We start from the raw sequence: 14,379 nt of genomic DNA, 5'->3' as shown, positions 1-14,379 counted from the left end.
TAATTAGCTCAGTGAAAATATTTTTTGTTATGATCCTCATTAACTCAGATTACCTCCATTTTTTTTAAACTGAATTACCAGCTCCGTTTCGAATTTCTAAAGTCATGTATATTGTTCTAGGCTATATCAAAATCAGAAAGCGAATAAAAAGTCAGACATTGAATCCTGTTCAAGCAAGTCCGATATTCAGATCCATATAACAAAAGTTAAAATAAGCTTCATTCCTTAAATATACATGAAACTAAAATAGAAGTACCCTTGTGCATTTTCTACTTGATCAACAAAATTAATATACTTGGGGGTATTAAAATAAGGAATACAAGTACATACGTATTTTCTAATTGAAAATTGCATTTTTTAAAATACTAGATTAGTTCATTTACTTATATTGTTGTAAATGAACTAATTGTAAAAAAAAAAAAAAAAAAAAAAAACTATATGAAAACTATATGGTTTAAGTGTAAAAACGTTTCACATAAACACAAAACATTATAGATCACTTCCAATGTCATATGTTAATAAATATTGGTGCATGAATTAAGCTAGAGGATTTAATTTCTTTAAAAATGTCTACTTTTCTACTTTTATGGAAAACAAATGTTAAATTTTTATAGGTCCGTTTCTAAGACTTCCAAGAACCCAGGATAGTTTTAAGAATTTGGAATTTAAAAAAATTGTACGAAAGGATTAATTTTTATATCGAGCTTAATTTTGAAATATTTTGATTAAAATTAATAATTTGAAGAGTTATCGTTCCTGGCTAGGGATTGGATATCCTTAAACTAAGCATTAATCTTATACCCGCAGGTATATTGAATTGTTATAACGACGTTACCAGATTTGTAGTTGTAACTGAAGAACTAAAGCTCTCTGGTTGAAAAAAAAAACTAGACAGGCAAACCAGAGCCACAGATCCAAGGATTGATTTACGGCGACAATTTTTTCCCGCTTGTTTCGGGTATCATTTCATGTTTTATTAACCTTTCAACGGTTCCAGTTAAACAGTCCTGCATGTTTTGCTAGGCTAGGATACCGAGATGTGTTTCCCTCGCTTTAAGCATAACTAATATTTTACTCCAATTCTTTGTAGTCGCCCGCGTGGCGCAGTGGTTAGAGCAATTGCTGAAGAGTCGCGACGTAAGGAGTCGATCTTTTATACGTCGCGGGTTCGAATCCCACTGGGACGTGGAGACCGTTCCTTCAGATGAGAACGTATAAACTGAGGTCCCTTGTCGCAGTAGGTGCTGGCACGAAAAACATCCCTCACTGCTCAACGGCCCTAAGTGCCGAGTATAGGGCAAAATTTGCAGCTCTACACTGGCAAGTGGTGGCGTCTCCATATAAGTGAAAAATTCTAGAGAGGGAGGTTAAACAATATACAATCAATCAATCCTATTCTTTATAATTCTATACTATTCTAGCAAGATTTCAAAATGGACACCTGAATGTGAATGTTTAAAGCTGACATTCCAAGGCTATAAACAACGTAGATCTGTTTGGAACCGTTGAAAAATAAATAGTGTCCCAGAAATAGAAGTAACGGGAAACGATTATACAAGAAATAATACCCGAAGCGAGCGACGAAAAAGCGTCGCCGTAAATAAAAGGTTTTTACAATGCTTCAAGGATCTTTTACTCTCTTTGTCTGTTTGAATTTTCTCAACCACAAACGGATAGTTCTGCAACTAAGCCATATGTATGGCAAGCCAAATTCACAACCAGAAGTCTCTGTCGAGACTGTAGCTCTACTGGTTTGTACTTACAATAAAGAAAGAGAAAAGTAGTAGTTGGGATATAAAACTTTACAAAAGCAATAAATAGAATAATGACAAAAACCGATATACAGAATTATGTATCTTAGTGTAGTCTACTTGTGTGCCAAGTTATATTGAAATCAGACCAAAACTGTAGGAGGAGTAGCATTTTGAATGTTTTTCACAGAAATTTCTATTTTTAGTAACAAAGGAAACACCGTTCTTTGAAATCAAAAACTGATATACAGAATTATGTATCTTAGTGTAGTCTGCTTGTGTGCCAAGTTATAATAAAATCAGACCAAACCTGTAGAAGGTGTAGCATTTTGAAAGTATTTTTTTAAAATTCTATTTTTAGTAACAATGGCAACACCGTTCATCGAAATCAAAAACCAATAAACAGAATTATGTCTCTTAGTAAAGTTTACTTGTGTGCCGAGTGATATTGAAATCAGACCAAAACTGTAGGAGAAGTAGCATTTTGAATGATTTTCACAAAAATTTCTATTTTTAGTAACAATGGCAACACCACCCATCAAAATCAAAAACCGATACACAGAATTATGTATCTTAGTATAGTCTACTTGTGTGCCAAGTTATATTGAAATCAGACCAAAACTGTAGGAGGAGTAGCATTTTGAATGATTTTCACAGAAATTACTATTTTTAGTAACAATGGCAACAACGTACATCGAAATCAAAAACCGATACACAGAATTATGTATCTTAGTTTAGTCTACTTGTGTGCCAAATTAAATTGAAATCAGACCAAAACTGAAGGAAGAGTAGCATTTCGAAAAATTGTTTACAGACGGACAGACAGATAGACGGACGGACGCCGGACGCATTACTATCGCATAAGCTCTTCTGGTCTCTGACCAGTAGAGCTAAAAATGAGATAAACCTAGTTTCACAATTGATAAACTAGGTTTATCGACTGTAAACTATAGTTTACAAACCGTAAACTATAGTTAACGATTCGTTAAGTATAGTTAACGATTCGTTAAGTATAGTTTTCATCTGTAAAACTATATTTAACGGTTGTTAACAATAGTTTACGAATGATAATCTAAGTTTATCTGTCTGTAATAAGCGTTAACAATAGATTTTGTTGATAAACATACCAAACTATAATAGTTTACAATCGTAAACTATAGTTAAGAGTTGTTAATCATAGTTTCACAAATCGTGAAACTATATTTATCAGATCGTTAACTATAGTTAACGGTTTGTAAACTACAGTTTACAAATCGTGAAACTTTATTTATCAGATAATCTATGTTTTGCAATCGCAAATGATTGTTTTCAGTGTTAAGTATAGTTTACGGTTGTGAAACATAGATTATCGCGTTAACTATGGTTTACGGATGTAAAATATAGATTAACGTTGTTAACTATAGTTTACAGTCCGTAAACTATAGTTTACAACCGATAAACCTAGTTTATCGATTGTGAAACTATGATTTGCTCATTTTTGTGAATTTGGCGTGCCATACATATTTGCTCCTGGAATATCAGCTTTAAACATTCGCATTACGTCCATGTTAAAGTCTTGCTATAATACCGAACCATGAATGGTTAAGAAGTATCGAGAATAGAAGTAAACATAGGTAATCAGAGATTACAGAGCTCACATCAACGAATGTTGTGTTTGAGTTAGGCCAAGTCGCACAATTAACCAACATTCTAGAAGTGTACATCCAAAATTTATGCAATTTTGATCTCATATGGCTTGCAGTTACTTTGGAATAGTGGAATAGACCTATCTAAAAACTTCAAACCAGTCAACCATCAAGAAAATGTAATTCAAATCCAGCATCCGAAGCAAGTTTGAGAGTTTTCATCCCTTCATGCATAATTTGTGCAAGTTTGGTTAATATAAGCCATATAGTTTCTTGGTAATAGACCTGCACCCATAACTTTTACCTGGTCCATTATCTGGAAAATGTATGTCGAATTCAGCATCCGAAGCAAGTCCATTAGAGTGCATCTTGAGATGTATTATCCATGCAAGTTTGGTCAACATAGGGCCCATAGTTACGTGGAAATGAAACCTGAATAAAAACTAATCTTTTCACTCATTAAGAAAGTATAGGTCAGATTCAGAATCCGAAGCAAGCATGGTATTATGCATCCTTAGATGTACAATCTTGGCAAGTTTGGTCATTATAGGCCTTCTTGTAACATGGAAATAATCCCTGCACCAAAAACCTTAACCTGTTCACATATCCGGAAAATGTAGGTCAGATTCAGCCTCCGAAGCAAGCCTGGTAGTATGCATCCTTAGATGTATCATCCTGGCAAGTTTGGTCAACATAGGTCAGATTCAGCCTCCGAAGCTAGTCTGGTAATGTGCATCCTTAGATGTATCATCCATGCAAGTTTGGTCATCATAGGGCTCATAGTTACTTGGAAATGAGACCTGCACCAAAAACATTAACCTGTTCACTCATCCGTAAAATGTAGGTCAGATTCAGCATCCGAAGCAAGTCTGGTAGTGTGCATCCTTATATGTATCACCCAAGCAAGTTTGGTCATCATAGGGCTCATAGTTACTTGGAAATAAAACCTCTCCAAAAACTTGAACCTGTTCACTTATCCGGAAAATGTAGGTCAGATTCAGCCTCCGAAGCAAGCCTGGTAGTATGCATCCTTAGATGTATCATCCATACAAGTTTGGTCAACATAGGCTTATAGTTTCTTGGATATGAGACCTGCACCAAAAACATTAACCTGTTCACTCATCTGTAAAATGTAGGTCAGATTCCGCATCCGAAACAACCCTGGTAGTGTGCATCCTTAGATGTATCATCCATGCAAGTTTGGTCAACATAGGGCTTATAGTTCCTTGGACATGAGACCTACACCAAAAACTGCATCAAAAATGTTAACCTGCTCCAAAAACATTAACCTGGTCATTCCTTTGCTGAAATTGCAGCATCTGAAATCTTGACTGGTACATGAAACATATTAGACAGGCACGTAGCATCGTTTTTGAAAGTGGGGGGGGGGGCCAACCTGAGAAAAATTTTTTTTTACTTACCTGAAAAAGTTGACAAGCAAAAAAAAAAAAAGAAAAAAAAACGAAAATTAAAAATTGCCCAAACTCGAAAATCCTATTTCGTGGGGGGGGGGGGGGGGGGGGGGGGGGGGGGTAGTGGCCAACTTTTTCAAAGCCCACTTACTATCACTTTCAATTTTTTTCCTTACAATCCTTGCTATCACTATACTATGGTTATAAAGTGGGGGGCCAACCATCCTATCGATTAACATTTACTATAGTAAAGGTTATGTTGGGGAAAAAAGTGGGGGGGGCCAGGCCCCCCCGGATGCTACGTCCCTGTTAGAAGCATCTTCCATGCATACTAGTATCTAATCAATATAGGGCATCTATAGGAGGACTTACAAAGAAATCTGCTCCAAAAAACTTGACCTTGGACGCCGACCCCGACGGTATCACGTAAGCTTCCCCAACTTCGTTGAGGTGAGCTAAATTCTCTCAATCAGAGAGTATACTGTTCTGCAATAAGCTTGTCAAGTTGATATACTCATAGCAACTACTGCTTGTATTGAGCTGAAATGAATTTTTCACTTGCTCATAATTGTCAATTCATAAACCTGTTTAGCTATACGATCCCAAAATAGTATCTTTCAGGACTCTACATTGAAAATCAGAAAGTTCTTGGAGAATTAATTATGTAAGTTCTAGGAAATGCCATCTCGATTCTTTAGATCGAAATGAGAGCCAACACTGCTACTTACAGAATGTCTTAGAATTGGGACGATCTGAACACTTTAAGTTCTAATCAAATAACACTTAACGTGCTTCTCATTGGGCGATAAATGGTTACCAAACATAAGACCAACTGCTATTGATATTTAGAAAACTGATTAAAACGCACAAATAGAACAATTTTATTTCATTTTGCACGCTCTGAATTCTAGAAGGAACAAGATGGCGTTGTACAAATTTATACAACAAATAATCAATAAACTATCAAACACTGCAGGAAAGTGCAAATAACATGTATTACTTTAAAATGTAACAATCACATAAGAAAGAAAATATTCCCCTGCAACTGACGCAATTGTAAATTCGTAACAACGAATGTGCAATAAAATTAAGTAAGAAAATTTTTAACAATACTGAAAATGTTTCTTTTATCGACTGCAAAAATTACAAAGTTTTAGTTCTATTCTTCTCTTTGAAAACGAATGAAGCTTATCTTCCAATATTCTGAAAAAAGAACAGAATCGAGAATATTAAATAGTGATCCGTAAGGTATGACTATAAACAAGATTATCACATTCACATCACTTACAAATGAACACTTATCCACTGGCTTCTTGGGAATAGATTTCGGTGCTTTCGTCCGAGGACAGTCGCCCGATATTATTTAACAGTGTGTCCACCTGATAGTCTTTTCGTTGACCATTTAAATCACTTTCAGTTAAAAATTCAAAGCCAGTCTGTTGTAAATCCTTTTTTGGATCTGTATTAGAATTATTTTCTACAGGGGATATATGCATTAAGTTATGAGATGAAAGACTATTGTCATCAGACGGGGACCGTCCCAGTGAGTTCGACCCGATCATGCTCTCCTCGATATCCAAATTGTCAGAGGGGCTGGTGTCGTTATTCTGCCACGGCAAAGAGTTCCCACTATCTCTGTTCCAACAGTTTCCTTTCTGGGGACTCGCTACACTATCGCTAAATTCAAGCTCATCTTCACCACGATTTTCAGAAGAATCAAATAAACTATAATCATCAAACCTATCCGTCAGAGGAGTTCCACATGAATTTAAGGAGGAAGAAAGCGGAAGTGTTTTTGCATCACTGTTTTCTCTCACCGGAAATATGTCTTCTTCATTTCCATTATCCTTTTTTGAAGGTAGATCGCTTTCCGGAAAACATGACGTGGGTGTAATGTTTTTGGAAGGGTTTTCTGGAGAATTTTCCCATTGAAATACGTCGCAATCATTTGACGCATTATGTAAAAGCGTTTCAGTGTCATCACCGGAAGTGACGTTATAATCTTTTTTTAGTATAGATTTCATCACTGGTTGAGGGGGTTCGAATGGAGTACAAGTATCACAATCAGTAGTTATTCCGTTTTGAAGTTTTCCACATTCACTGGTTTTACCTTAAATAAACGAAAACAATTATGTCTTCTGACAGTACTGGAAGAACACTATCTACTGTATCCATATACATAAGCATATAAAAACATCCATCTGCTCTAAGCAAACTGACTCAAACAATAATCGAGTGCAATAAAATGTTAACAGTCCTAATACAGGTGTATTTTTAATTGAAATAAATCTTGGCTTCAGAGCAAATAAAGCAAGTCTACTATAAAGCACTGGATGGTGAAGCAAAATATCCAACATGACAGCGACTCTCAGAGCTTGACATGCGCTACAAAAAATTACATGACCTTCTTTGTCCATCATTGTTCAATAGACTAAGTAGAACTCATATGCAAAATGCAAAAATTGATATCATTTGCGTGGATTGAATTAAAGATGGAAAAAAATTCTATAGGGATAAAGATTTGTAAATTGCTCGAGCTTTTCTTTTCTTTCTTTCTTTTTTTTTTTTTTTTTTTTTTTTTTTTTTTTTTTTTTGTAAATCAATTTTGAGTTTTTATTTATCCTGCAAATCTAAGAATTGAAAAATTAAAATTCCAATGCAAATCTGAGCTGTGTAAGTTACGTCATTTGATACAATGAAGCATTGATAAGGCACAGACAAAATCGCAATGTAATAATACATGAAAGAGTTTCAGGAAAGCACATAACACTGGTGTGACCACGACTAAAAGCCGAATATAGACAACATCCTACTCTTGCAGAACGGCACCACACATGCTGCGGGTTTACCTCCAAAGTGTAGGGCAAGGAAAGGGGAATAAAAAGCTGCTCTGTGAAACTTAAAGTTAAAATCATATCAAAACCCTAAAAGAACAAAGAGTATTTAATTTTACCATTGTAAAGTTCATTATACGAATTATTCTTAAAGTATAAAGTACTTTTAAGGTTTGGTTGGAGGACTAAATATTGCAGGTACAGTGCAGACATAGCAAGTGAAAAGCAGAGGGATAAGCCATGGAACTAGAATACAGTAGGGTCAAAGGTCACACCAACGCTGTACTACACCTGAAACCCATCACATTCTTTTCTTCTGTCGTCTGCTTGTTAGTAGAGAAGGAATTTCTCGTCTGGAATCAAACAGTTAAAATATGTTCCATTTAAATTCATTTCTTTTATCATTTTTTTGTTTGAAATCATCATCATGAACTTGGTGAATTTACGAATATATGTATGATATTTTCAAATACTTGAACATGGCAAACTACATATACTTTTGACATTAGTACATGTAACATAAATATGCATATTGTAATGAAGATGCTGTTAGTGAAGATACAATGCAGAGAAAATGCTAAAGCCGGAGCGCTGTACAGCAAAGGAAACATGCAGGTACAATGTTTGATTAAATTTCTCTAAAAATCATTCATGAACGCTTCCATTCCTTCCAAAGGGTCTGTATTTATCCAAAAATGAATCGAGGGTTTCTTACCATGTTTTTTTTTAAACAAAATGATTATTATACCCTTTCGCTCACTTGCATTTTTCATTTAAGCTCCTTCACTTAAATATGCATACTTATAGAGAACGTCGTCATTCTAAGACTATACCTGATTGTGGATTGGCGATTAAATGGTAATTAGCTAATTTCCGACCAGTGGAAGGACTTGAATGAAGTCTACTGGCCAACGACACCGCTTTACGAAATTTAGCAGTTTTTGATTTGCTTGAGCTCTCATCATGAATGTTATCCGAAGACGAGTAGGATCGTTCCTTGATTCCAGAAACTTTGCTTTGTCGGTTACCCGTCTCAGATTTGTGACGTTTGAGAAGAGATCTTTCGGGTGCTCTCGGTGATTCTTCGGAACTCTTCTGATGGACAAGTCGTGGTGGAGGACTTGGTTGATTGTTTGGAAGAACACTGCGATTCCAAGTCGTAGTATATCCATCTTCTAGTTTCTGAACAATTTGAACAGAGTCACTGTCAGTTGTAAATACATTCTCGGGACATTTATAATCTATATTCAAATCCAGCGGCTTGCTACAAGAACTACTGTCTGTCAAATTAAAAAGTGAACTAAGTCTGGAATTCTCCAATGGATTAATGTAAACATTATGTCTGTTGCAATTGTTCTGTAGATGACCCTGTGCCCCTGAGCCTCCGGGGCTTGAGGGGTGAGTCAGACAGCTATTAAATGTGTCAGTACTTGTGTTGCTGCTCTGCCGTATTAACGGTTTTAATTCAATGGTACAACGCGCATGCATGAGATTTTCAGCAGTTGATGGGTATTCAAGCTTTCCCTGAAGGAATTAAGGTAAAAGTCATTTCACCAAAAGAAAGAAAAGTTTTAACATTTTTTTTTTAACGTGATGAAAAAAGATTTTTTTTTTGAAATTTCAAGCCTCAATATAAATGCAGCCTTTTTCTAGCAAATTACATATTCAGGTGAAAGTCTGAAAAAGCAAAAGTGGTTTCGTTGTCAGATTGATATACCCTTAATTTAAACTGTGCAAAGGATTTCAGAGAGGTGTCATGCAGATATCTAGAGACAAGCTTGGTTTATCTTAAACATGCAGATTCCATGTGCATATGTTTCATCTTGTTGCCTGTTTGCTTTATTACATAATCTTATCCTTTAGATATCTTCCACTTGAAATCTGATTATTTTAAGCTACATTTTTTTCATAATTTCAGTCAGGATAATTAAATGTATTCACATGTGACTTAGAGATAAAGATCTCCGTTAATGAGAGCTGATCAATATTCAAGCTGTGTTTCTCTGCTGGTGTGGAGGTCTGCGTGTAAAACGTTAAAAAGTATCTAAAAGATAACCCCTGAGAGAAAATTGATTTTCTCCACTAGTCTGTTTTATTATTGGATTTCTTCTTTAAAACATGAGGAAATCAACTTCGACCATGTCCACTGTAAATGTAATTGATCTGTTCTTTCTTAATTAATTTGGTAACTCCACGGCATTATGTTGCAGTTCTGTAAAGTGATGTTTAGCCAAAGAACCTACTTTGTTTCCCAGACCACGGCCTGTGATTAGCTTACAAAAATTTTCTCAATTTTGGGACATATATATAAGTACAGTGTATCACACTATAGATAGCATGACTCTTTTTGCAGTTTTGTATTTACAATTATCCATTGGTATAAGGAATAAAAGCAAGAGAACCTGAACTCTGAACAATCAAGATTAAATGGACTGGAACATGACAAATTTCAGAAGAGGAAAACCAATATCTTGTAAAAATCAAGCAAGCAATCCATAAAACATATGTACAATAAGAATCGAATCGTATATTAGCATTAAATTGTTTAAAAAGTGAGCTTTTATTGCGAACTAGAAATATGCAAAAGACTGCAAGAAGAGTACCTGATGTTCCGAATGTAAAGCTGGATTAGAGGAAAGCCTCGGGTCTGTTTCCTCCTCTGTCTCTATTATATTTGTTGCACATTTATAGTCAGGAAGACTGTTCAAATCACAGTGATCATTCGATGATTTAATGGCCGACTCGGACGAATTCGTCACGAATTGTGGTGCGCTTGCGCATTTGCCGTCATTGTTGACAGTCCCAACATCACAGTTGTGTCCGTTGTCACATGACCCCCTGCCACCGCCAGACTCCACGTTAACGTCTAAAAGGTCCACACTTCTTGCATACACATCTCTTATATTAAAGGAATGCACCGACACAATGCTCCCGGTACGTTTAGCCCTTTCCAGAGCATCTCGCCTTCGTAAGGCCTTCTCTCTTCGCATTTGGTCCTTGTAAAACTCGGCAAAATTATTGACAATGATAGGGATGGGGAGTGCAATGACCAACACACCACAAATACAGCACACTGCACCCACCAACTTCCCCGGTGTAGTCATTGGATAAATATCACCGTATCCTACGGTTGTCATGGTGATAGCAGCCCACCAGAAGGTCTCGGGAATACTTTTGAATTTCGTTTTATCTACATCTTTCTCGGCAAAATAAGCCAAGCTTGAAAACAATAACACAGTAATAGCTAAAAACATTAATAAAAGACCTAGTTCCTTGTAACTCCTTTGCAGTGTGTATCCTAACGACTGCAAACCTGTTGAATGGCGCGCAAGTTTTAAAATTCGTAAAATTCGCATAATTCTAAAAATCTGTACTACCCTACGAACGTTCTGAAACTGTTCTGTCGTATGTCTGTTAGTTTCCGTCAACCCTAAACTGATGAAATACGGCAAGATGGCTAATAAGTCAATGATATTTAAGGGACCTTTGAAGAATTTCCACTTATTAGGAGACGCCCAGAATCTTCCTAGGTATTCTAAGGTGAACCAGCATATACACACAGCCTCGATGATTTCCAGATCGTTGGAGGCCTCGCTATCCTCGTTGAGGCTGGGAATGGTGTTCAAAGTGAGGGCGACTGTAGATAGAACGATGAACAGTACGGACACTATTGCTAAGACCTGCAAAGGAAAGGAGACCAGTTTAATGATCACGTGGTACAAAATTCTTCATTGGGAATTATACATGTATATACAAAATATCGACCTAACAGCAGTTACATATTTTTTATGCTTTACAATATTAACAAAAAGATTTAGGAGTACGCTGAAAAATACTGTGATTTTTTTCTCTTTCCTCCAAGTTCACAAAAGTTAAATTCTTGGGAATGTACATGTATTTGTTGTAAACAATGGCAGATTAATGTATAGGAACACCAACAACAATAGTGTCTGATGAGAACCAGTACAGATAAAGATGATGTAAAATACGTCATTCTGAGTTACAAATTACAGTATTTACGAAGAGAACAACATTTGATATTCTGGAATATTAATTGTACATTATTTTTTTTATTATTTTTGAATGGAGATTTAATTTCACAGTTTTCAGAACAATGCAGTCTAAAACCTACTCTAAGTTCAGTTTCTGTTGTGTCCTACTATAAGACAGAGATCATCACATGCGATCAACCAGTAACAATTAACAAGGGATAGGTACAAAACTTAACACTATATCAGCAAGCTAGAGGCGGCTTCAGAATATTAAATTTGATTCAGAATCTTTTCTCTCTAAAAAGCCTTCGAACTACGCAATATACTCATTTTATAAAATAACTAAAAATTGACATGCATTATGTATACTCAATATAACGAAATAAAAAGTGAGCCTTTGTTTAATGCCATACTATGCAGGAAAACATTCTGAGCTTGTGACAGCCGAATGTGTTAGAAGAAAAAAAGAATATAGATACATTTAATCAGCTACTTATTATAAATATTTCAAGTTGGATCAAAATCAATCTTTATCTTTTTAGTTATGGTGAATGTTGGGTGAGCCGCTACAAATATATGTACAGAGATATGACAATACCGAGCTTACACAAAATATACTTCATAACGAACCTGCAATTCATTACAAGAATGAAAGCTGTGGTAGAACTCATTGAAATTTGGCCTTCTTTTGTGGTATTGTCATATCTGTGTACGATACGTTTGGTATTATACGGAGCTCTCAGGGAAGTGGTAACACACACAGGCTTTGTGTACTATACCTGGCCAAGGTAGGCCCAAAATTTTTCAAATGGAGTCTGAAATGAAATCCCAAAATTGTCATTTTCTTTGCAGTTAACCTTGTCTCCCAGGAATTTCTTTCCATTGGAGCAATTTATCTCAAATACAAGGTTTTTCAACTTTCAAAAATGCCATTATCTAGAAAACGGGAAACATATAATACATTTATATTAATTATGTATAAACACCTTAAGATTTGTCTCAAATGTTCCATTCTATATAAATACATTGCTTGGCTGTAAAGTTTATCCTAGAATTAAATTTTCTATTAGTATCAAGACACGATTCCTAAACATCTTATCCTTTAAACATAGGTAATCAGAGATTACAGAGCTCACCTCAACGAATGTTGTCTTTAAGTAAGACAAAGTCACACAATTACCCAACAAAAAGTGTACATCCAAAAATGCAAAATTTATGCAATTTTGATTTGATACTTTGGAATAGACCTATATGAAAACTTCAAACTACTTCTTCATCATGAAAACGCAATTAAAATCCAGCATCTGAAGCAAGTTCGAGAGTTTTCATCCCTTGTTGCATCATTTGTGCAAGTTGGGTTTATAGTTTCTTGGTAATAGACCTGCACCCATATACTTTTATTGTTTGTTGTCCATTATCATTGGAAATATGTATGTCGTTGTTCAGTATCTGAAGCAAGTCCATTAGTGTGTATCCTAAGATGTATTATCCATGCAAGTTTGCTCAACATAGAGCTCAAAGTTACTTGGAAATGAAACATGCATAAAAAACTAACCTTTTCACTAATCCAGAAAATGTAGGTCAGATTCAGCATCCGAAGCTAGCCTAGTAGAATGCACCCCTAGATGTACCATCCAAGTTTGGTCATTATAGGGCTCAAAGTAACTTGGAAATGAATCCTGCACCAAAAACTTTAATCTGTTCACTCGTTTTTTTAATGTAGGTCAGATTCAGCATCTGAATATATTCTGGTATATGCATCCTTTTTGTATCATCAATGCAAGTTTAGCCCTCTTTATATATTTGTATTGGCTATAGTTCTTCATAGTAACTTGGAAATGAAACCTGCACCAAAAATTTTAACCTGTTCACTTTTTTTAACCGGAAAATGTAGGTCAGATTCAGCATCCGATATATTTGCAAGTCTGGTTTTATGCATCCTAAGATGTACCATCCATATATTTGTAGTTTGGTCATTATAGGGCTCATAGTACCTTGGAAATGAAACCTGCACCAAAAATTTAACCTGTTCACTCAACCGGAAAATGTAGGTCAGATTCAGCATCCGAAGCAAGTCTGGTAATATGCATCCTTAGCTGTATCATCCATGCAAGTTTGATCACTATAGTGCTCATAGTTACTTGGAAATGAGACCTGCACCAAACACATTAACCTGTTCACTCATGCGTCAGATTCAGCATCCGAAGCAAGCCTGGTAGTGTGCATCCTAAGATGTACCATCCATGCAAGTTTGGTCAACATAGGCTTATAGTTACTCGGAAATGAGACCTACACCAAAAACTGCTTCAAAAATGTTAACCTGCTCCAAAAACATTAACCTGGTCATTCCTTTGCTGAAATTGCAGCATCTGAAACTTTGACTGGTACAATGAAACACACTAGAAACATCTTCCATGCATGTCTAATCATAGGACATAGAAGTACTTAAAAAGAAAACTGCTCCAAAAAACTTAACCTTAACCCAGGACGCCGACGCCGAGGGTATTACAATAAGCTCCCCCAACTTCGTTGAAGTGAGCTAAAAATCTTATGAATGTACATGATCGAAATTGTATTCACACACTTTTATCACATTGGCTTATCCTTTTTTGCATTTTATTCAAATGTTCTTGTTTTTTTCTGGACGATGAAAATACAAAAATATGAAAGCTTCCTAAAAAAAAATTCCTAAAAATATAAATTGAGAATTTTAAATACTAATGTAATCAGCATCGCCTTTATTGCCCTTTAAAGTTTCCTTTCTT

The 14,379-nt window shown here is 35.6% G+C and overlaps 1 protein-coding gene across 9 annotated transcripts in view; it reads right to left on the bottom strand.

Annotated features, from left to right (window-relative positions):
- Positions 1-5,645: 5,645 nt before the first annotated feature.
- The window catches only part of LOC134271787 (potassium voltage-gated channel subfamily B member 2-like), a 28,516-nt gene continuing 19,782 nt past the window's right edge, over positions 5,646-14,379 (bottom strand). For 5 of the 9 annotated variants that reach the window (XM_062753997.1, XM_062753992.1, XM_062753995.1 and 2 more), the window contains exons 3-7: positions 12,394-12,429; positions 10,226-11,302; positions 8,456-9,146; positions 6,077-6,898; positions 5,646-5,991 (exon numbers count right to left, since the gene is read on the bottom strand). In XM_062753997.1, the coding sequence (XP_062609981.1) occupies positions 6,087-6,898; positions 8,456-9,146; positions 10,226-11,302; positions 12,394-12,429 (2,616 nt within the window). In that variant the 3' untranslated portion in view covers positions 5,646-5,991; positions 6,077-6,086. Of the gene's footprint in view, positions 5,992-6,076; positions 6,899-7,911; positions 7,976-8,455; positions 9,147-10,225; positions 11,303-12,393; positions 12,430-14,379 lie in introns of those variants that run through there. The other 4 variants (XM_062753998.1, XM_062753999.1, XM_062754001.1 and 1 more) reach the window with 4 other exon arrangements.

The sequence above is a fragment of the Saccostrea cucullata genome, unplaced genomic scaffold (genome assembly GCF_032062105.1).
Source record: "Saccostrea cucullata isolate Sc308-1 unplaced genomic scaffold, CSIRO_AGI_Scuc_v1 ctg263, whole genome shotgun sequence".
Classification (NCBI taxonomy): domain Eukaryota; kingdom Metazoa; phylum Mollusca; class Bivalvia; order Ostreida; family Ostreidae; genus Saccostrea; species Saccostrea cuccullata.
This window is presented reverse-complemented; position numbering and strand designations above follow the sequence as displayed.